This window comes from Mobula hypostoma, chromosome 12 (assembly GCF_963921235.1).
Source record: "Mobula hypostoma chromosome 12, sMobHyp1.1, whole genome shotgun sequence".
Lineage (NCBI taxonomy): Eukaryota > Metazoa > Chordata > Chondrichthyes > Myliobatiformes > Myliobatidae > Mobula > Mobula hypostoma.
In genome coordinates this window covers 24882002-24906072 of record NC_086108.1, presented here as the reverse complement: position 1 = coordinate 24906072, position 24071 = coordinate 24882002, and the positions used below count along the sequence as shown (strand labels likewise).

The 24071-nt window shown below is 40.1% G+C and overlaps 1 protein-coding gene across 1 annotated transcript in view; it reads left to right on the top strand.

Moving 5' to 3' along the window:
- The window catches only part of astn1 (astrotactin 1), a 2838691-nt gene that overhangs the window by 1501609 nt on the left and 1313011 nt on the right, over positions 1–24071 (top strand). The window contains exon 9 of the mRNA XM_063063753.1: positions 23149–23223. Coding sequence (XP_062919823.1) covers positions 23149–23223 — 75 coding nt within the window. The remainder of the gene's footprint in view (positions 1–23148; positions 23224–24071) is intronic.

Here is a 24071-nt window from a genome sequence, read left to right as displayed (position 1 = left end):
AGTGTTCGAGTGAATCATAACAGGAAGTACTGAGTCCAACTTTCTTATGAGCAGTCCAACTTCGGGTAATTCCCTCCCCCTCCCTTCCCCTATCCCTATTTCACTCTGCCCCTCCCCCAGCTGCCTACTACCTCCCTCATGTTTCCACCTCCTTCTACTACCCATTGTGTTTTCCCCTATTCCTTCTTCACCTTTCCTGCCTATCACCTCCCTGCTTTCCCTCCCCCACCCCTTTATCTTTCCCCTTACTGGTTTTTCACCTGGCACCTACCAGCCTTCTCCTTCCCACCCTCCCCCCACCTTCTTTATAAGGCCTCTGCCCTTTCCCTCTTCAGTCCTGACAAAGGGTTCCGGCCTGAAACATTGACTGATTGTTTCCATGGATGCTGCCCAACCTGCTGAGTTCCTCCAGCGTGTTGAGAGTGTTGCTTTGACCCCAGCATCTGCAGAGTATTTTGTGTTTCTTATGAGCAGGTCTTCTGTAATTAACCAGTGCAAATGCTCCAAATTGCATCCCATATGCAATCCTTTTTTTACATATAAAAGGAGGCACATTATTCTTTTCTAACTCAATTTCTAGACTATTAATATTTGCTTTGCCAGCACATATCAGTCCACTGCATATTTAAAGACCAACACTTACCTTGATAAATTTTGTTCCTTTTATCATCCATAGCAAATAAATGAGCATTGGATTTGAAATGTTGCTTGCTTTGATTCTTTATGGTAAGTATTGCTAGCTACAGAGGGAGAGGACATATTGATTATTTATTTGCTTGTTTTCCTTATCATCTAAGCAAAATAGTTTGCCTACATTTGCAACAAAAATGACCAATTTCCTTTTATATTCTCTCTGCCTGCATTATTTTAAAGGTTTGGACCATGTTTTCTGTAAATATAAATTGTTATGCAAACTCTCTTCACAATTCAATAAGCATTTGAATTATGCTAATTAATATTTCTCAGAATACCCTGTGAATGCATCAATATCTGTTTAAGTGCAAGATAGACAAAACTACAGACAATGTTCCAACATGATGAATTGATTATGGGGAGCAAGGACATGGCAGACCAATTGAATAATTACTTTGGTTCTGTCTTCAGTAAGGAGGACATAAATAATCTTCCAGAAATAGTAAGGGACAGAGGGTCCAGTGAGATGGAGGAACTGAGTGAAATACATGTTAGTAGGGAAGTGGTGTTAGGTAAATTGAAGGGATTGAAGGCAGATAAATTCCCAGGGCCAGATGGTCTGCATCCTAGAGTGCTTAAAGAAGTAGCCCAAGAAATAGTGGATGCATTAGTGATAATTTTTCAAAACTCGTTAGATTCTGGACTAGTTCCTGAGGATTGGAGGGTGGCTAATGTAACCCCACTTTTTAAAAAAGGAGGGAGAGAGAAACCGGGGAATTATAGACCGGTTAGCCTAACGTCGGTGGTGGGGAAACTGCTGGAGTCAGTTATCAAGGATGTGATAACAGCACATTTGGAAAGCGGTGAAATGATCGGACAAAGTCAGCATGGATTTGTGAAAGGAAAATCATGTCTGACGAATCTCATAGAATTTTTTGAGGATGTAACTAGTAGAGTGGGTAGGGGAGAACCAGTGGATGTGGTATATTTGGATTTTCAAAAGGCTCTTGACAAGGTCCCACACAGGAGATTAGTGTGCAAACTTAAAGCACACGGTATTGGGGGTAAGGTATTGGTGTGGGTGAAGAATTGGTTAGCAGACAGGAAGCAAAGAGTGGGAATAAACGGGACCTTTTCAGAATGGCAGGCGGTGACTAGTGGGGTACCACAAGGCTCAGTGCTGGGACCCCAGTTGTTTACAATATATATTAATGACTTGGATGAGGGAATTAAATGCAGCATCTCCAAGTTTGCGGATGACACGAAGCTGGGTGGCAGTGTTAGCAGTGAGGAGGATGCTAAGAGGATGCAGGGTAACTTGGATAGGTTGGGTGAGTGGGCAAACTCATGGCAGATGCAATTTAATGTGGATAAATGTGAAGTTATCCACTTTGGTGGCAAAAATAGGAAAACAGATTATTATCTGAATGGTGGCCGATTAGGAAAAGGCTAGGTGCAAGGAGACCTGGGTGTCATTATACACCAGTCATTGAAAGTGGGCATGCAGGTACAGCAGGCGGTGAAAAAGGCGAATGGTATGCTGGCATTTATAGCGAGAGGATTCGAGTACAGGAGCAGGGAGGTACTACTGCAGTTGTACAAGGCCTTGGTGAGACCACACCTGGAGTATTGTGTGCAGTTTTGGTCCCCTAATCTGAGGAAAGACATCTTTGCCATAGAGGGAGTACAAAGAAGGTTCACCAGATTGATTCCTGGGATGGTAGGACTTTCATATGAAGAAAGACTGGATGAACTGGGCTTGTACTCGTTGGAATTTAGAAGATTGAGGGGGGATCTGATTGAAACGTATAAGATCCTAAAGGGATTGGACAGGCTAGATGCAGGAAGATTGTTCCCGATGTTGGGGAAGTCCAGAACGAGGGGTCACAGTTTGAGGATAGAGGGGAAGCCTTTTAGGACCGAGATTAGGAAAAACTTCTTCACACAGAGAGTGGTGAATCTGTGGAATTCTCTGCCACAGCAAACTGTTGAGGCCAGTTCATTGGCTATGTTTAAGAGGGAGTTAGATATGGCCCTTGTGGCTACAGGGGTCAAGGGGTATGGAGGGAAGGCTGGGGCGGGGTTCTGAGTTGGATGATCAGCCATGATCATAATAAATGGCGGTGCAGGCTCGAAGGGCCGAATGGCCTACTCCTGCACCTATTTTCTATGTTTCTATGTTTCTAAAATGCACCACTTAAAAGGTCAAAATAATTTGATTTGCCTAATAATCAAGTATACCACTTGAGATATATCCTATAAATAGATTAGTCCTGCTGAAAGAAATTGATTTACATACTTTCAGCAAAAGGTTGGATTATCTCCCATCTTAATGATTTCCACCCTTCAAACACACATTATTTTTCTGCAGGGAGGTGCATTATCTTCTGATTATTTAGCTACCTTCCACGATCAGTAGAATTGTCTGATGGACAATCTTTTTGGATCACTTAAGATCCTGAAGGGGCATGACAGCATGATGTTTTCACTAGTGGGAGAGCCTTGAACAATGGGATATTACTTCAAATAAGGGGCTGGTCCATTAAAACTAAGGTACACAGAGATCTCTTCTCACTGAGTGTAGAACAATTTTCTAGAATAGTGGGGAGGCAAGATTATTAGAAATGCCTGATGGATGTGAATCAGTACTTGAAAGAGCAAAGTATTAGGGGTTATGGAGATCTAGCACCTTTAACCTATGGAGCTGAGGCCTGGCATAGGTCAGCCATGATCACATTGAATAGCAGGGCAGGTTTGAGGGGCCAGGTGGCCTACTCCTGCTCCGGGTTGGGTTCTTGTTATATTTTGTTTCAAGTTTTCCCAATATTTTCATTTAACATTACTCTATTCTTGCAGTTTTGTTTGAACTCGGTGATTTCAATGGTGTGGATCTTTAGGGTAGGCACTTAATCCACATTTGGTAGGTTTGTAGTTACTTTCCTCCAAAACTCACATTGTGTGCAATGTTAACTCAGTGGATATCTGTGTAAACCTGAGACCATAATACAGGAAGTGACCTCTTTTCTTATGTCTTCCTTCTTGTTACCTTTGTTTAAACTAACTTATACCGCCCAATTTGTACCGCCCATCTCTTTGTGAAATTTTAACTAGGATATCCTTTAAAAGGAATTATTTCATCTCAAAACACACTCACAGTGTCCAATTATCTCCCATATTAATTTAATTCAGCATTCAACAATGGAAGCAATTCAGTTCTTCAGCTTTTCAACAGAATCAAGTGGTCAAACTCTTCATGCAAACACCACTATACAGCTTTCAGTCCACCAACTGGACAGGCTAAACATTTAAAACTGTGCTTCTATGCCCACAATAAGAATCAATCGATTTGTCACAAGCTGATCCAGGCTGCGGTGCTCCTAATTTCATGGCCACATCTGAATGTTGATGTTTGTTTGGTATAAATGTCGAAAACTTTTGCTGACAGAATGTAGTGGCAAAACCAAACCAAAATCTGAAACAAATACAAAACAATTGACACTAGCCTACGAGCGCTACAGTTGTTATACTTGGAAGGTATGCCCCCAGCTCCAACGATTGCTCCAAAAGTTGAATCCTTTATTAGCAATTAGCAAGCATACAATTTTGAAGCCACATGCGTAAGTGTGTCCAAGTGTAAACTGAGCATTATTCAGGGATATGAAGCATTATCTTTGCATTTACCACACACTCACTTATGTAACTAGTTACGATAATAAACATAATAAGTGCGTAATACAGAATAATGTGCAATAGATAATTGGGAAATGATAACTCCTCACTTTTGTAGCAATGTACACTTCACAGTTACACTTGTTGCATCCTCAGGTACCAGCATGAGGTCTACAGCAGAGACGGTGTTGCTAAATGGATGTATCCTTTTACTCTTACCATTATCCAAGCACAGCAAACACTTTTCTTCCACAAAGACTTCCACCACTATCCCATTCATATTTGTGTCACTACAAACCCACATTTATGAGCACTTAAATCCCTACACTATAAAACCTTATTTTTCCCATTTCCGCCCACACTTTCCAATATATCAGATGTTAACATTTCACAAAGGTTATAAAATTTTATTAACTGAATGTTGCTATTCTTCCCCCAAAGTTCAACCACAATTGACTCATAAACAACCCCCATTTCCTTAACTCTATATGCTAACTCTTTTTTTTGACAAAGGTAGACATTCCTCCATTAACCATTTTCTGATCGTGCCTTATAGCAACATAACCTTTTATCTTAAAACTTAGACAATATTCAACCAGGTTTTTTATTTGGTAAATCGTCAATAGATTTCTTAAATTCTTGACCATTAGCTAACAAGCTTCTAGCTTTCCATTGTGAGATTAGAAAAATCATCAACAACCCTCCTTTGAAGTCTGAACATTATCTACTCCTCCTTGTAAGGTATCATTAATAACTTCTAGAATTAAGCCTTTTGTCACTAGATGTTTTACTGCAGCTTTTAATATAACTTAAGTTTCTTTGTCCTATTTGTGTTTGTACTGTACAACCTACCACCTCTGCCATGAAAGTTACAAACTTTAAGTAATCAGCAATCAGAGAATCCTTTGTTATAAAATCATGCACTTTACACACTCTTTAAACTATTCATACTTCAGATATCAATAGGTCTTATTGACACTATCTTCTGCAGTTTCTGCAGAGCCTCTGCATATGATAAGTCCATTTCCATCTGAACATGCTGAACTTTTACAGATTTCCTATATACAGGACACCCTGCATGATGTTCACAGTTGCTACATTTTAGCCCAACACCTTCTCCACAATTACCATAATTAGGTTCTTCACAATATCTACCGCACTGCTTCGTATCGTTACACACAGCTGCTACATGACCAAACTTCTGGCATTGAAAGCACCTCAGAGGTAGCAATACACAGGCTCAAAAAATATATTTCAAAATTAACCCTATCTGCTAACTTTTTCCCCATCATTTAATCAACACTGATAAGCTATCTGTTATTACTCCACAGCTACCCCCCACTAAGTTATTTTTTTAACTTGGTCTGTGGACCTAAAGGTATTCCAGAGATTGCTCCCCAAAGAACCTAACATAAGAACATAAGAAATAGGAGCAGGAGTCGGCCATCTGATTCGTCGAGTCTGCTCTGCAATTCAATAAGATCATGGCTGATCTGGCATGGACTTCTCTCCACCTACCTGCCTTTTCCCCATAGCCCTTATTTCCCCTACTATGCAAAACTCTATCCAACTTTGTCTTAAATATATTTACTGAAGTACCTCCACTGCTTCATTGGACAGAGAATTCCACAGATTCACCACTCTCTGGGAAAAGTAGTTACTCCTTATTTCCGTCCTAAATCTACACCCCCGAATCTTGAGGCTATGTCTTCTAGTTCTAGTCTCACCTACCAGTGGAAACAACTTTTCTGACTCTATCTTATCTATCTCCTTCATAATTTTATATGTTTCTGTAGATCTCCTCTCATTTTTCTGAATTCCAGTGAGTACAGTCCCAGGCAACACAATCTCTCCTCATAATCTAAGCCCCTCATCTCTGGAATCAACCTGCTGCACCTCCTCTGCATCACCTCCAAAGCCAGTATATTCTTCTTCAAGAAAGGGGACCAGAACTGCATGCAGTACTCTGGGTATGGACTCACCAGAACCCTGTACTGTTGCAGCATAACCCCCCTGCTCTTAAATTCAATCCCTCTAGTGCTGAAGGCCAGCATTCCATTTGCCTTCCTGATGATCTGCTGCACCTGCAAATCAACCTTTTGTGATTCATGCACAAGCACTCTCATGTCCCTCCACACCAAGGCCTCTACCATAACTTCTGCCATTTCTTTCATTACCCTGGGATGCATTCAGTCAGGACCAGGGCACTTATCCATCTTCAGGCCCACAAGTTTGCTCAGCACTACCTGTTTAGTGATAAATATTGCATCAAGGTCCTCACTTCCCATTGAATCCATAACATCTCTCTTTGGCATGTTAGATGCTCCTCCACCGTGAAGACCTGACACAAAATAGTCATTCACAGCCTTGGCCAGTTCCTCACTACCCAATATCAATTCCCCCTTCTTGTCCTTCAAGGGAACTACATTCACTTTTGCTGTCCTTTTCTGCCTTATACAATTATAAAAAACTTTTACTATCCATTTTTATATTTTGTGCTAGTTTATTTTCATAATCTAGCTTCCCTTTCTTTATTGCTCACGTAGTGGTACTTTGTTGCTTCTTAAAGTTTCCCAATCTTTCAGTTTCCCACTAATCTTGGTGACTTTGTATGCACAAGCTTTTAGCTTGATGCCTTCTTTTATTGCCTTAGTTATCCAAGGCTGGCTTTCCCCACCCTTACTGTCCGTGCTTTTAACTGGAATATACTTTTGTTGAGCACCATGAAAAATCTCTTTGAAAGTCTTCCACTGTTCCTCAACTGTCCCACCATATAGTCTGTGTTCCCGGTCTACACTAGCCAAATCCACTGTCATCCCATTGTAGTCTCCATTGTTTAGGGATAATACACTGGTTTTAGATTGATCTGTTGCACCCTCCATTTGTATGAGAAATTCAATCATACAGTGAACAATCTTTCCAAGAGGATTCTTAACTACAAGTTCACTAATTTCACCTGTCTCATTGCACAGGACCAGATCTGAGATAGCATGTTCCCTTGTAGGTTCAGTAATATGCTGCTCAGAAAAGCCGTCACAGATGCATTCTATGAAGTCCTCCTCAAGACTGCCTCAACCAACTTGATTCATCCAATCTATGTGCAAGTTAAACATAGAAAACATAGAAAATAGGTGCAGGAGTAGGCCATTCGGCGCTTCAGAGCCCCATGATAACTGCTGTTCCATTCTTACATTCCTCAGATATTTCTCTGTTTATTGCCTGTGCCACTGTAATGTTATTATTTATTCGGTGGCCAATAGACAACTCGCACTAGTAGTTTTTTTTCCCTTTACTATTTCTAAACTCTACCCAGATGGATTCAATATTCTGCTCCTTAGATCTTATATCGTCTCTCACTATTGCCCTGATTTCATCATTAGTTAAGAGTGCTACCCCAACTCCCTTACCTTCCTGCCTATCTTACCGTATTACCTGATATCCTTGGATATTTAATTCCCAATCCCCTCCACCCTGCAACCATGTTTCTGTATTGGCCACTAAATCATGCCTCCTCGTACTGATTTGAGCCACAAGTTCACTGACCTTGTTTTGAGTACAACTGACATTCAAATGGAGTGCACTTACACTCATTGTGCTTTTACGTACTTTCAGCAAAAGGTCAGATCTTGCACTTTTGCACCATTCTTCACTCCACTCTTACTTTTCTCCTCTCTATCTTCTGTTTTTTTCTTTATCTTTATCCACACTTATCTTTTTTACTTTATCCACACTTCTCCAATCTGTTGAAGTTACCCCGTACTATTTAGTTTAAAGCCCCATCCACAGCCCTAGTTATGCGATTCGCTAGGATCCAGGTCCCATCACAGTTCAGGTAGAGCCCGTCCCATTGGTACAGCTCCCTCCTTCCCCAATACTGGTTCCAATTTCCCATGAATTCAAACCCACTTCTCCCACTCCAATCTTTGAACCAAACATTTAGCTCTCTAATCTTCTTGACCCTATGTCAATTTGTATGTGGCTCAGATAGTAATCCAGAGATTACTACCTTTTTGGTTCTTTTCTTTAGTCCTTAGCCGCTTAGGTTCCCTCAGCAGAACCTCTTTCCTCATTCTACCCATGTCGTTGGTACCTACCTGGACCATGACAGCTGGACCTTTCCCCTCCCACTGCAAATTCCTCTGCAGGTCAGATAAGAGGTCCCAAACCTGGGCGCCAGGCAGGCAACACAGCCTTCAGGACGCTCTATACTGGTGACAGTCTATTCCCCTGACTGTGCTATCCCAATTACCACTACATTTCTCTTCTTCTCCCTTCTTGAATGGCTCCCTGAACTATGGTGCCACAAGTAGGTTGCTCATCCTTCCTACAGACCCCGCTGTCATTCACACAGGAAGCAAAAATCTCAGACCTGTTGGACAAGCTCAAGGGCTGAGGCTCCTCTAGCACTGTCTCTCGGATCCCACTACCCACCTCACTCGCAGTCACACCCTCTTGTCCCTGACCACAGACCAGATCTGAGGCAGCTAATCTAATGGGTGTGACTACCTCTCGCAACAGAGAATCTAGGTAACTCGCCCCCTCCCTGATGTGATGCGTTTGAAGCTCAGATTACGTGTCATCAACTTTGAGCCTGAGTTCCTCATGCAGCCAACACTTGCTGCAGATGTGGTCACCAGGAACCACAACAGGGCCCACCAGCTTCCACATCATGCAGCTACATTCACTATCATGCAGCTCCAAAGCCACTATCTTTCAATATAATAACTGGTTTTTACTTTACTTTCTCCCATATTTTAACCCCAAAGCTTTCACACATTGCTTATTATCTTGATAAAATAGTGTGTCCTGCCCTTGCTGAGGTGTTGCAACATCAACTAGATGGTCAGCCAAACTCCATTCCAAAATGACATGAGAGTCGGGGTATAGCATCTTAGCTGCTTGGGTTTATTGCAGAATCAACGGAATGATGGTGAATAAGGAATAATAAAGCAATACTTCTACTGGGAAAACAACAGGATGACTTTGGTTAAAAATATCTTTCGCTCCTACCAGAAACTCTGGCTAACTGCCAGCCAATGTGCTTTTATACTTACTACTTCCTGGCTGCACATGAAATGGCCCAGTACAGATTGGAAACTTCTCATTAAAATAAAAGTTGAATATACTTAGTCACATGGAAAAACAAATGAATTGCCTGAAGGGCAGAACACTATAAGTATTTCATCTCTTAAAGGTTTTGTGCCCACAATATCTTCTAATGCTTTTTTTCAAATACTGAGTCTGGAACAGGTCCACATTCAAAACTCAATGATATCTTCCTTCCTTCTTTTCATCAAATCCAGTCTACTGCCTTCATCAATGGACAATAAGTCACTACAATCCTCAATCCACCACTTATTTTTCTCTTTCCAGAAATCTGCCATTAACCTTTCTCCATACAACTCCTAGCACCCAATACAACTTCCCGTTCACTACCGCCATCATTTCTGTCACTTCCTGCTATCTCTACCCACCTCCTGCCTGAGAGCAATTTCTCAGTTGCTTAGTTGTTTCCTTCCTCTGGTGTCCCTCCTCATCTTGGCTTTATTTCATGAATCAATATCCTCTCTAATCAGATTCTATCTTCAGCCCTTTTTCACTTTTACCTATCATCTCCCTGATTCTTACATCATTCCCATTCTACCCCTCCCTCACCTGCATACATTTATCACCTGCTAGCTCTTGCTCCACCCCTTCTCCCCACCTTTTTATACTGGCTATTCCCCTCCACAATTTATTTTCACTCTCCATGAAAGATCTCAACTCAAAATGTCAACTGTCCATTTCGCTCCATACATGTTTCCTAACCCATTCAGCTCTTCCAGCATTTTGTGTGAACATAGAACATAGAACATAGAATAGTACAGCACAGCACAGGCCCTTCGGCCCACAATGTTGTGCCGACTCTCAAACTCTGCCTCTCATATAACCCCCCACCTTAAATTCCTCCATATACCTGTCTAGTAGTCTCCTAAGTTTCACTGGTGTATCTGCCTCCACCACTGACTCAGGCAGTGCATTCCACGCACCAACCACTCGCTGAGTAAAAAACCTTCCTCTAACATCCCCCTTGAACTTCCCACCTCTTACCTTAAAGCCATGTCCTCTTGTATTGAGCAGTGGTGCCCTGGGGAAGAGGTGCTGGCTATCCACTCTAACTAATCCTCTTATTATCTTGTACACCTCTATCATGTCTCCTCTCATCCTCCTTCTCTCCAAAGAGTAAAGCCCTAACTCCCTTAATCTCTGATCATAATGCATACTCTCTAAACCAGGCAGCATCCTTGTAGATCTCCTCTGTACCCTTTCCAATGCTTCCACATCCTTCCTATAGTGAGGCGAACAGATCTGGACACAGTACTCCAAGTGTGGTCTAACCAGAGTTTTATAGAGCTGCATCATTACATCTCGACTCTTAAACTCTACCCCCTCGACTTATGAAAGCTAACACCCCATAAGCTTTCTTAACTAACCTATCCACCTGTGAGGCAACTTTCAGGGATCTGTGGACATGTACCCCCAGATCCCTCTGCTCCTCCACACTACCAAGTATCCTGCCATTTACTTTGTACTCTGCCTTGGAGTTTGTCCTTCCAAAGTGTACCACCTCACACTTCTCCGTGTTCAACTCCATCTGCCACTTCTCAGCCCACTTCTGCATTCTATCAATGTCCCTCTGCAATCTTCGACAAGTGTGTTTTTCCATATTTTTAGTATTTGTAGTATCTCTTGTACATCAAATAAGAATTTGCAAGGTGCTACAGTTTCTTTTCCTGCATTTCAATGAGAACTTAGGTTCCAATTTTTTTGATTGCATGCCAATGACTATTCAAAAAAAAATTCAAAAGCAATAAAAATGTTAAATAAATGCAAAAAATGGTTAAACAGAAAGCAGTTTTATTGTCAATGATGGACATTTCCTAGAAGTCAATCATTATAATAATATAGATCACTTTTTCATAAAAATGATGTAGTTCAAAGTACGTTACAATCAGAATTAGATTTATTATCATCAGCATGTGTTATGAAATTTGTTAACTTAGCAGCAGAAGTTCAATGCAATACATAATATAAAAGAAGATGAAAAAATAATAAATAAATAAATAAATAAATAAATAAATAAATAAATTTATGGTATACGTATATTGAATAGATTAATATCGTGCAAAAAACAGGAATAATGTAAATTTTAAAAGTGAGGTAGTGTTCACAGGTTCAGTGTCCACTTAGGAAACGGATGGCAGAGGGGAAGAAGCTGTTCCTGAATCGCTGAGCGTGTGCCTTCAGGCTTCTGTACCTCTTGCCCAATGGTAACAGTGAGAAAAGGGCATGCCCTCGTGCTGGAGGTTCTTAATAATGGACGCTGCCTTTCTGAGACACCACTCCTTGACGCTGTCCTGGGTACTTTATAGGCTAGTACTCAAGATGGAACTGGCTAAATTTACAACCCTCCGCAGCTTCTTTCAATGGGGCAAAATGCAAGCATAATAATAAAAGACAAAATGATGTTTCATGAAAGCAAGGTTAAATAAATAAGTTTTGAGCTGATGTTTAAAAGCGTCAAGCGAGTCTGGATCCCTTAAGTTTTAGGTCCAGAGTTCCACAGTTTAGGAGTGTAGTTCAAAAAAGCTGACCTGCCAATTATCTTTTGAGGGAGATTGTTTAAATTTAAGAGACCAGGGAATGAAGACTTGAGAGCTTGAGCAAGATTATAAAACAAAAGTGATTCTGTGATGTACTTGGGTGGCTGACAATTGAGAGCTTTAAAAACAAGTAAGAGAACTGTAAAATCAATTCTAAAAGATACAGGAAGTCAATGCAGAGTATCTAGGATGGGAGTGATATGCTCCCTCACTCTGGTTCAAGGTAAAGAGTATGCATATCCTATGAAGAGAATGCAGTCTAGCTATTTGTTGTATTAACCTGACAGGCAAGAGAAAATTCCAGTGATTGCTCTGTTTGTATTATTAATTTTACCCCTGCTTTTTCTGCCAGTTGGTGTGCTGGTCTTATGAATTATTTTCCTCTTTTTGTCTAAGTCTTTCAACCAACATTCCGACATTTATGTCAACTTTAACAGCCTTATTTTTGTGAATAAATATTATATATAAGTATTAAATCTGCTAAATATATAAATATTACTTTAATATTAGAAATAATATATCAGTATTTTATCCTCCTTAAGTACATTCCTGTGATAATGACTTGACATCAGCATGTGCCTTAGTCATGTTAACAAGTACCTTTTGAACCAGAATAGTTTTGTAAAACATATTATTGAGTTCAATGACCAGCCAGTTGTTTGAAACAGATACTAATTGCTTGGTTCAAATGACAGTGGCCTCCACGTTAAGCAAATAATTTGCTATTGAACTTCATTGATTTGTTGTCAGATACACTCTGTTGTGTGTGAAGGCCAAAATGCCAAGGTTCTTGATAAAACACAAACAAGAGAAAATCTGCAGAAGCTGAAAATCTGACCAACACTAACAAAATGCTGGAGGAACTCAACAGGCCAGGCAGCATCAATCAAAAAAGTACAGTCGATGTTTCGGGCCGAAACCCTTCGGCCGAACTGGAGAAAAAAAACTGAGGAGTAGATTTGAAAGTTGGGAGGAGGGGAGAGAGAAACGCCAGGCGATAGTTGAAACTTAGAGGGGGAGGGGATGAAGCAAAGAGCTAGGAAGTTGATTGGTGAAAGAGACAAAAGGCCATGGAAGAAAGAATAAAGGGCGGAGTGGGGGGTGTTTAGGAGCACCAGAGGGAGGTTCTGTGTATTTGAGTTCAAGGCTTTAATTGATCATGTTTTATCAGTATAAAATCATTGTTGGTACTGCGAAAAAAATGAAAATAATTTTTTAAAGAAAAATTTAAAATTTGTTACCCCAGCATAACATAGATTGTTTCAAAACAAATCACAATGATTCAAGATGAGAATGAAGAACCAAAGTTAGAATCTAAAACTATAGAAAAATAAACTATAAAAGTTTTGTGGAAAGGTCCCTGACCCAAACTATTAACTGGTTTCCTTGCCCACAGGTTTTCACTGACTACTTCATTTGTTTCATCATTTTCTGTTTCTGTTCCATATTTCAATGTCTGTAGTTTTATTTGTTTTTCACTACTGTGGAAAGATACTGTTGCCAGTTGTGACAACAACAGACTACAAGTTTCCAGATGATGCCACTGTAGTGGGCTGCATTTAAACAATGATGATTTGGAGGATAAGAAGGAGATAGGGAGCTTAGCGACATGGTGTAATGACAACAACCTTTCCCTCAATGTCAGCAAAACAAAAGAGCCGGTTATTGACTTCAGAAAGACGGATGGTGGACATGGTCCTGCCTTCATCAATGATGTTGCGGTTGACGGCTTCAACTTCTTAGGTGTGAACATCACAACTAACCTGTCCGGGTCCAACCACTTTGACGTGACGGCCGAGAAAGCTCACCAAAACCTCTACTTCCTCAGGAGGCTAAAGAAATTCGGCGTGTCCTTGTTGACTTTTAGTATTTTTTATTGATGCACCATAGAAAGCATTCTGAATGGATGCATAAATGTTCTGCTCATACTGCAAGAAACTGCAGTGATTTGTAGACAGCTCAGTACGTTACAGGAACCTGCATCCCCTCTAAGGACTATGTAATTCTTGCTTTCTTGGTAAAGCAGACAGCATAATCAAAGACCCCACCCACTCTAGTTATCAGGAGTGTGAACTCTCTGCTGATAGTTCCACTAAACATTAAAAATGCTACAAGACTCTATGTAATTTTTGGTGTGGTCGAATTCCTCACACGAGCTAACATTGAAGATGTTTTTGCCTTCTTCTGGCACAGGCAATCAATATATTGGCCCTTGACAGCATCAGAAAACACAATAGCCTTATGTCTGGATAAGAAAAAACCTTCCACACCCTAGAAATTGTTCCTTGTTTCATGCCAAAAATGGTGTCCTTATACCAAGTTTTCCAAATTTCCACCAGGTTTGGCCACTGGTGGGGCAACAGAATACACGGCTATATATAAACTTAAGACACAATGCAAACTCCTTTTTGTGACCCAACCTGTCCCAAATCTAACATAAGTAGTCAAGTTCTATTGGGCTTGGATTCCCTAGCTGATCTCCAAATAAATTATATTAGATTAGATTATGAAGACACTCAGTGCTCCTTTATTGTCATTTAGAAATGCATGCATTAAAAAATGATACAATGTTCCTCCAGGGAGATATCACAGAAACACGGGACAAACCAAAACTAAAACAGACAAAACCACATAATTATAACAACAGTGCAAAGCAATACCGTAATTTGATAAAGAGCAGACCATGGATACGGTAAAAAAAAGTCTCAAGTCCCGATAGCCCCATCATCTCATGCAGACGGTAGAAGGGAGAAATTCTCCCTGCCATAAACCTCCAAGCGCCGCAAACTTGCCGATGCATCGGAAGCACCCGACCGCAGCTGACTCTGAGTCCGTCCGAAAACTTCGAGCCTCCAATCAGCCCTCTGACACCGAGCACCGAGCACCGTCTCTGCCAAGCGCTTCGACCCCACCCCGGCCGCCGAGCAATAAGCAAAGCCGAGGACTCGGGGCCTTCGCCTCCGGAGATTCTGGACCACACAGTAGCAGCGGCAGCTAGTTATTACTGTATTAATGGCTAATTATTACTGTATTTATTTAAAGCGAGCCTACTCAGTTCAATCCGGCTTGCAACCAATGGATTGATAACCTTTTGGAATTGAATTTATCACGTGCAGTTTGATCCTGGGAGTTCTGGAACAGAAGAGCAGAGTCAAGAATATTGGATCAATCCTTATAACACCATGGGCTTTGATAATGCTTCTCAGATGGAAGGTGTTATAAGTTTGGATAGTAACATTTCATATATAATGTAATTTTGTCGTAAAGGCACCATGTATTGTATTTCATCTGAACTAGCTTGGTCGAGGTTGGAGAGGAATACAAGATAACAGAAGAAATTATGTCTGTAATGCCAGCCACATAAGAACATTCCCTTTGAGGAGATCAAACATAACCAGAGATATCAGGGGAATCTTGAGTTATATGACCAGTATAATCCCCAGGTGATACCTCATTGAGGTTTGCACATTTTGGGCAATAAATCCAGAAGAAATACTCTAAAGTAGAATTGAGAAATCTGAGTGGCTAATCGAACCTTGGAGAAGATGTGACAAAAACCATGAGGGCACAGTTTAAAGTATTCAGATTACCAGACGTGCTTTCCTAAGCTTTATGAAATACATTACAAGCATAACCGGCTAAGGAATGTGCATAATAATAAGGTGGAAGAAATGGGAGTTTCACGGGGGAGTTGTAAAACTTATCATGAAATAAGATGCAGTAAGTGCAACCACTTTGCAAAGAGATTCCATGGAAGTAAATTGCCTGCATATAAATAGATGGCAAGAACAACAGTTTCTATTTATTACAGAGCTTGCTGCTATTGATTTAATGAACAAGGAGTGTGTTGCATTACAGCTGAAGACAAGTAGCCCTTAAAATTATCAGAAGACTTAGGAGCACAATGTAATTTCACTCCAAGTAATCAGAGTGTCAAAGGTTATGTGGAGAATGCAGGAGAGTGAGGTTGAGAAAGATGATGGACAGCTGTGATGGAATGGTGGAGTAGACATGATGAGCTGAATGGTCTTACTCTGCTCTGATGTCTTATGGTCTAAAGTAGCAACTGTAAAGATAAAGATTACTGAACTGCATGGTAGCAGCACTCCAGGGCAGGGGTTCCAAACCTGCATTCTATGGACCCCTTTCCTTAATGGTATTGGTCCATGTCATAAAAAAGGTTGGGATCCCCTACTCCAGGTTATGTACGGGTTTGGGCATTATTAAATGCCTTGAAAATGATGGATTTGAAAAACACAGTCTGGTAGAGTACATCCACCTTTTTGTGGAACCACATGGGGTCAGTCCATTGGCGGAAATTTTCCAGCAGAAAATACACAAATGAGCGTAGAAATAGAAGTTGTTATGGTGGGATCTGTGGCCCTGGGTATTGCAGAGAAAATCTGGAAGTAGGAGTTTTTGACAATTGGATGCTATGCTCCCTGGGTTTAGAGTATTGTTAAAGATGACAAGATATAGAAGTAGGAAGTGCATTACTATTCAACAATTTTCTACGACTTCAAGCTGGATCTACCTAAAATTCTAAGTGAATTTCTGTTTACTAGTTGGGAGTAGTTGTCAACATCTTCATCAGTCCAGTACAATGAAACTGCTAAGAAATTTCATAAGGTTAATATGGATTTTGGGAAGTACCTTAGAATTGATGACTTAAAGTAGCTGAAACCACATTCCACTCCTTTTACCAGAATTAGTTCCACCATGTGAAGGAGCTTAATGTAGTCCTGGAGGAGTACTGATGCAAAATGGGCAGCCTGTAGTCTCTGCAGCAAGGTATGAATAATAGCAAATATTAAATATTCGCAAATCATAAAGAACTCTTAATAATTGTATAATTGCCTGTGATAAGCATTGCCCATCTATAAATGGCTGGGATATAATTGAAAATAAAACACACTTTTATCCTTTGGAATTAATATTTCCAATTGACATATATAAAACACAACAAAACTGTTAATAAAATTCTGAAAGATATCTGAATATATTTTGCCAAAAGAGGAAAATGCTGGTCCTGGAGAAAACATGTACCTACCAGATAATAACAAGTTGATTATTATTTGTGAGTTGGAGTACACAGTCACCGTGAAATATATCATTGGTGATGCATATTAGTAGCTGGTTAGGTTTTTGCAGCTGGCTCAGTTCTGATGCACTGGAAGTTCCTTTTCAAGGTTAAAAAAAAACAGAAGTAAATATTTAAGCCCTGCTTTTTGTTTCTGAGATGACAACAGTACAAAGAAATATGTTGTTAAAACCACAACTTTTCAGAGCAGCTTTTTCATACAAGGCTAATGTCAACTGCTCACTTACTGCACATTGGTGTTGAAATTTTTAGACTCAGTATCTGAGGGTGGCTTAATTGGCCAATGAGAGCAAGTTTTGTTCAACAAATTCATATCAAAATTTCCCAAAAATATTAACATTAATATATTAGTCAAATACAAAAGGAGTACAGATACACGATTCACTAACATTAGTCCCTTACCCTGGCCACCACAAAATAAATGTTCACTTTGTTCATCGGTGGCAAGGTTTTGAAAGAATGAAAAAATATCAATTTCTCTTTCCAGTAAAAGAAATTCCCTCTCCCTCCCCTCTTCCTCTATTCACCACTCTGGCCTTTTAACTCTTCTCACCTGCCTATCACCTCCCCTGGATTCTCTCCTCTTTCCCTTTCTCCTATAGTCCATTCTCCTATCATTCCTACTTCTCCAGCCCTTCACTTTTCCCATCCGCCTGGCTTCACCAGCTAGCTTCCTTCCCCTCCCCTGTCTCTTTATTCTAGTGTCTTCCGCCTTCCTTCTGTAGCCTCCTGGTAAGCCTCAGGGTCACTCAGCTCGCTTTTGACTAGGGGGAGCAGCCTTCAGCCCCGCCAAACTGGGTAACCAAGTTTGTGTAGATGCTGTGTGATATACCCCACCACACCAAATAACGTATAGTACACAATTTGCGATTATATGATTACACTTTATAAGTATTTCTTGGTGATGGGTTAGTAGAAACAAATACAATAAAGGTGCCAAGTCAGTAACTCTATCAGTTCTGTGCACAAATAATTCATGTGGAGCTCTTACAGAACCAGGTCTCCCTTTCCTCCAGTTGATGTCCTCCAAACTCTGCCGACCCTTGAATGGGACCACTCTTGGTAGTCGACCAAACGCTCCACATGTGTCTGTCCTTGACTCCTCTCCTTGCCGAAGACCCTGGGCCTCGGACTCCTGCTCGGGGTCTGTTCCGTCGCCCAGTTTATAGCATCGCGTATCCTCTCTCTGTCCCCATCGCGCCTTCTCCCCAAAGCCTGCAAAACAATAGCTTACAGACACACAAGAAAGAATAACATCAATCCCAATTTTCGTTAACAGTAATTATAACCCAAACAAGCTGCTACCGTTAACTCAGCAGTTAACATTGCAGAGAAGCCATTTTATTATAACATAACAAAGAAGCCATTTTATTAGCCTTAACAGTAACATAACAGAAGAAGCCCCTTACACTTCTCAGTCCTGTAGAAGGGTCTAGGCCCAAAACATCGACTATTGTTTCATTTTCATAGATGCTGCCTAACCTATAGAATTCCTCGAACATTTTGTGTGTGTTGCCTTTGAAAGAATGTAAAGTCTTGTTTGCTTGATTTTGAATACTAGACATACCAGTAACAGGTAATGGCTGAGAACTTGCAATATAATACTTCTACAATGGGAATTATAAGCTATTTGAAGAAGAGTCGCATGGTCATATTGATCATTGAACTTCTATAAATATGTGGTGGAAAGTGTATTGACTGGCTACATTACGGCCTGGTATGGAAACACCAAAGCCTTTGAGCAGAAAATCTTATAAAAGGCAATGGATATGGCCCAGTACATCATGGGTAAAGCCCTCCCAACCACTGAACAATGTTGTCATAGAAAAACAGCATCTATCTTCAAAGTTCCTCCCCACCAAGGCCATTCTCTTTTTTTGCTGCTGCCATCAAGTAGAAGGTACAAGTGCATCAGGATTTGCACCAGCAGGTTCAAGAACAGTTACTACTCCTCAACCACCAGGGGATAACTACACTAATTCTATTTCTGGTGTCCTCACAGCCAATGATCTCACTTTAAGGACTCTTTATCTCATTATTTATTGCTATTTATTTATATTTGCATTTGCACAGTCTATTGTTCATTGATCCAGATTCCAGTTACTGTTCTCTAGATTTGCTGAGTATGACCACAAGACAAAGAATCTCAGGGTTGTATGGGGTGACATGTGTATAGTTTGATAATAAATTTTACTTAAACTTTGATATTGGTTTATTATTGTCTTGTATACCAAGATACTGTGAAAAGCTTGTCTTTCATGGTGTTCATACAGATTACATCATTATGCAGTGCACTGCATTGAGATAGAACTTGTCAAGCTGTAACAATGCAGAATAGAGTATAAAAAATACAGAGAAAGTGCAAGGTCATAATCAGGTAGATTGTGAGGTCAAAACATCTTGTACAAGAGGTCAGTTCAAGACTCTGATACCAATGGGATCGAAGCTGTCCTTGAGGCTGATGGTACGTGCTTTCAGGCTTTTGTATGGGATAGGGAGAAGAGGGAATGTATGGGATGAGTGGGGTCTTTGAAGATGCTGGCTGCTTTACTGATGCTGCGTGAAGTTTAGAGTCCATGGCTGGTTTCCATGATTTGTTCACAACTCTCTGCAGCTTCGTGTTGTCATGGGTAGAACAGCTGCAATACCAAGCCATTATGAATCAAGATAGAAGATTAGTAATGGCTGATGGGAACATCCTCAACTTTTTTGGCCTCCTGAGGTTGTAGACACGATGAGCTTTCTTGGCAGTGATGATATATGTTATGGTTAGACCAGTACAGGCTATAGATGTTCACCCCTTGGAATTTGAGGCTCTCAACCCTGTTGATGTAAACACGTGCACATGCAATGCACCCCCTCCCCCAAAGTCAATGACCAGACTCATTTGTTTTTTTGACGTTGAGGGAAAAGTTGTTGTCATGACACCACATCATTAGGCTCTCTATCTCCTCTTGTTATTTTATGTATCTCTATCTATTCATCCCTCAACCTCCTTCACTCCAAGGATAACAAGCCAAGCCTTTCTTCCCTCTCCCTATATGCAAAGCTCTGCAATCCAACCCACTCATTAATCTTTTCTGCTCTCTCTCTCTGTCTGGCACAACTGGATCCATCCCACAAAACTGCACATAATATTCTGATTCCGATCTAATCAGTAAATGTTGCAGCATGCATTCAAACTTTTATATTCTTCACCCTGACCTTTGAAGGCAAGCTACCAGATGCTGCCTTCACCTGTTTTACCCATGTTGAGTGCTTTTTGGAAATGTACAGATCCTTGTGTCCATCTGATTTTCCACATTCCATTGCACACTACCATTTACTGTATATATCCTACTTCAATTTGACATGGGGAAGTGGCCACCTTGCGCTTGTCAGGATTAACTTCCGTCTGCCAGTGCTCCATCCAACCTTCCATCTGATCTCTTTTCAGTTGATAGTTATATGCCAAGCCGAATGCCAGAAACAGATCCTGAAGGAGGCTCTTGGCTCAAAGTGTCGACTGTTTATTCTTTTCCACAGATGCTGCCTGACCTACTGAGTTCCTCCAGTGTTTTGTGTGTGTTGCTTGGATTTCCAGCATCTGCAGACTTTCTTGTGTTTGAATAAGCTATCACTTGTCTTTGGGCATGAGTCGCAAATCTGCTTTCTAGTATTTTGAACATCACATGGTGACAGTGGTTTAAATGTTGATCTTTCCATCTACTTATTGCAGTTGAGTGAAACATGTTGGCTAAGAGTATTTATGTTCATGGAATATTCATGGAGTGTTTAAGATACATCTGAACCAGAGGGAGAATTGAATTAACGACTCATCTAAAAGACAAAGCATTTTACATTACAGCAGTGCACATGTATTATAGATGAGAATTTGCATAGGTTATACACAAAAGGACTCAAGCTCACTGTGTGCCAAACAGTATGTACAATGATGAAGCTTGATTTAATTGTGACAAGCTTTTATCAAGTGTATCAGTTACCTAGTTTTCAGCAGTCAGAAATGTTTAAAATATAAATCTATTGTCCATCTTTGATGTTTTTCCCCCTTTTACCCAGTTTATCCTGTTTTGTGGAGTTAATATATTATTTATAAGCTTTATAAGGATCACTAACAAAGGAAACATTGAAATCAAATCAAAGACCTGAACTGCCTGAACTGATTTCTCTAATTTTGTTATTAAAATGCAGTTAATGGCATTGGCTTTTTCTGTGACCTATGACTGAGAGTTCACTCTAAAATAATGTTGGTGGTAAATTATGAATATTGCACCACAGTTGTTGAAAGATGTTGGGTAGGAGAGAAATAGGGAGAAACCTCATTGATGTTATGGGTATGTAACATTTATAGGGCTGGAAATTCAATCAAATAACTGCAAAAAAAGTTTTGTACCATTGAAAATTGGGTTGAAGTGGAGCAGAACAATTTTGTGCACATTTCTAAGTGCCTTGTTGCCAGTCAGGAAGTCTGTCTCATCTTTCAACGGGATTTTCATTTTTCTGGCACAAAACTCACCCAAAAGGTATCATTGGTAATACACCATGCTAAATTTGTTTTAAGTGAGCACTTCAATCTCACGGATTGAGTGCTTTCCATTGGAACCATTCCCTCTGAGGCAGTGCTGTTTGATGTGCCAACCCACATTGCCTATCTTCTCTGTGATCTCACCCTTCCCGCAATCTCATAAAATATCATGAGAATTGACGCCTATTTTTTTGTATGGATCATGATCACTCTTAGCTTCCTGGTCTCAGGAACTATCTCAGCTGTTTCCTCAGATCTCTGCAACATCTCTTCATGTGCTGTAATTGAGAGGGATCCAAAGCTCTCATCTATAAATAACCCAGATCACAGGGGCAAGCAGAGGAAGTATGAGCACTTGCCTGCTTTGTCAATGACTCATAAGTGTGTCAATTGTCGATCTCACAAAGATGCTCTTGGCAACCACTTGCCAGGAGTTAACACTGGATGACCTCAACAGCTCCATGCAAAAGAATTAGTCTGCTGTGTCATCTGTTTCTCCTTAGCCTGGTCCACTGACATTTTGGAAGACATCCCTCCCAATATTGAAGCATATTTTCCCTTGGTATCTTGAAGGAATTGGAATTGGGTTATTATTGTATTATATACCTAGATGTAGTGAGAAACATCTTACATACTCTTCATACAGTTCAGATCATTATCCAGGTAAACAATAAGGTGAAAGATTATGATGAGCTAAGTTGGGAGGTGAAGAATCCAACTATCGGGGAACTATTTAATAGTCTTATCACATTGGGGTAAAATTTGCCCTTGAGCCTGCTGGTTGGACAGAAGGTCCTGAGGGGTGGGGTCTTTGATTATGCTGGCTAATTTTCTTTGACAGCAAGAAGTATAGACAGAGTCCATAGAGGGGAGGCCAGTTTATGTGATGTGCAGAGTTATTTCCACAGCTCTCTGCAGTTTTTTGTGGTCATGGGCAGAACAGTTGCTATACCAAGCTGTAGTGTTGCCTGTATAGTGGTACATCCTTTCAAGAGCTGTCTGCGAAGGTCACACCTGTCCTACAAGCTGATAACTGCAGCACATCAATGAGAAACTGAGAAACACCGGACTGAAACCAACAATGCCAGTTGGAGACCCCGTTACAGGAGGAAATCTGTCTGTTCCCTTTGTGAATCTTGCAACCCAATATATTGTATAGAACTTTCAAATAACATTTGGTTGATCGACAGTGCTGTTATAATGGAAAAATAATGAAGTACAATAATTTTAATGCATTATCTTCAAGCAAATTGGTTCCAAAATGCTAAGGTTATGAGTTTAGAAAATTGAGTATAAGTTCAGTATACTGTATGGATTCAATAATACACATCACTGGTAATATTTTTATTTTCATCATTCTTGAGGAAAATGTGATCTGCTGCTGAAAATAACTCTGAATGGAATGACCTTGGAACCTGAAAATATTAATGTAATTCATCTGGATGTATTTTCCCCTCTTCTCCACTAAGATACTCAATGTTAAATTATTGTCTTTAATGTGTATGGCTTATTATGATCTCTTGTTAATATTTAAAACAAACCTGAGAATTGATAAGTTTTATTTTTTTTCTTTGCAGCCCCTGGCCATACACCATGTTCCAACGTGGTTTTGATCTAGTGATGGGTGAACAGCCTTCAGATAGAATATTCAGGTAAGCGGGCTCTTAGCATACTTGTTTTATTATGTTCTTTGAGATCCATCCTTCCTGTTACTAATATTGTTTGCCTGAGTTGTTTATGTGTGATTGTAATGTACCATATGGATATTGACTTTGATAAACTATTGTAAGATATTGCTGATTAGTTTGAAAATACCCACTTTTAATGTATGTTGTTCTTTTGTTCAGTTGCTCTGTCTCATCTCAATAGTAGTACTTACAGCTTAACACCAAAGAATCTCCCAGAACATGACACCTATTATTGCTATTAGATAAATTCATAGAAGCTTGTCGTCGTTTGAAAATTGTGTGTGTGTATAAATAACTTTGTGATGGAGGAACACTAGGTTGAAAGTGTGTGATTTAAAAAAAATCTCACTAGTTTACACTGCCTATTTCAAGAAGCATCTAAAGTTATCTCTGTGTCTGTAATTGAAGGAATCTGTCATAATAAATAGAAACTTATAACTCAGTGAGTTTGAAATGAGACCACTGTCTGATCAAATTATATCACTCGGCTATAAAATAAGAATTGATCTCTGACCATTCACATTGAAACTTCATTTCTCTGCCATCAACTTAAGGATATTTACCCCTGGAGTGACTGTCATTCCAATATTTATTCCTCCTTTTCTCTTCATTTCATGCAACCTTGGTTGCTAACGAACAACCAAAGGACGATGACATTACTACCACTGGGTTGTACTTGCTTTGTTTTTAAATTATGTAGCAGTCAATTCATAAATTATCTAAATCTGTGTCATTGACATTCTTATTAGCTGACTTTCCCTTTGATTTTCTTGTTGATTGTGTAACTATCTGAGGAGAAGATGGCGGCGCGA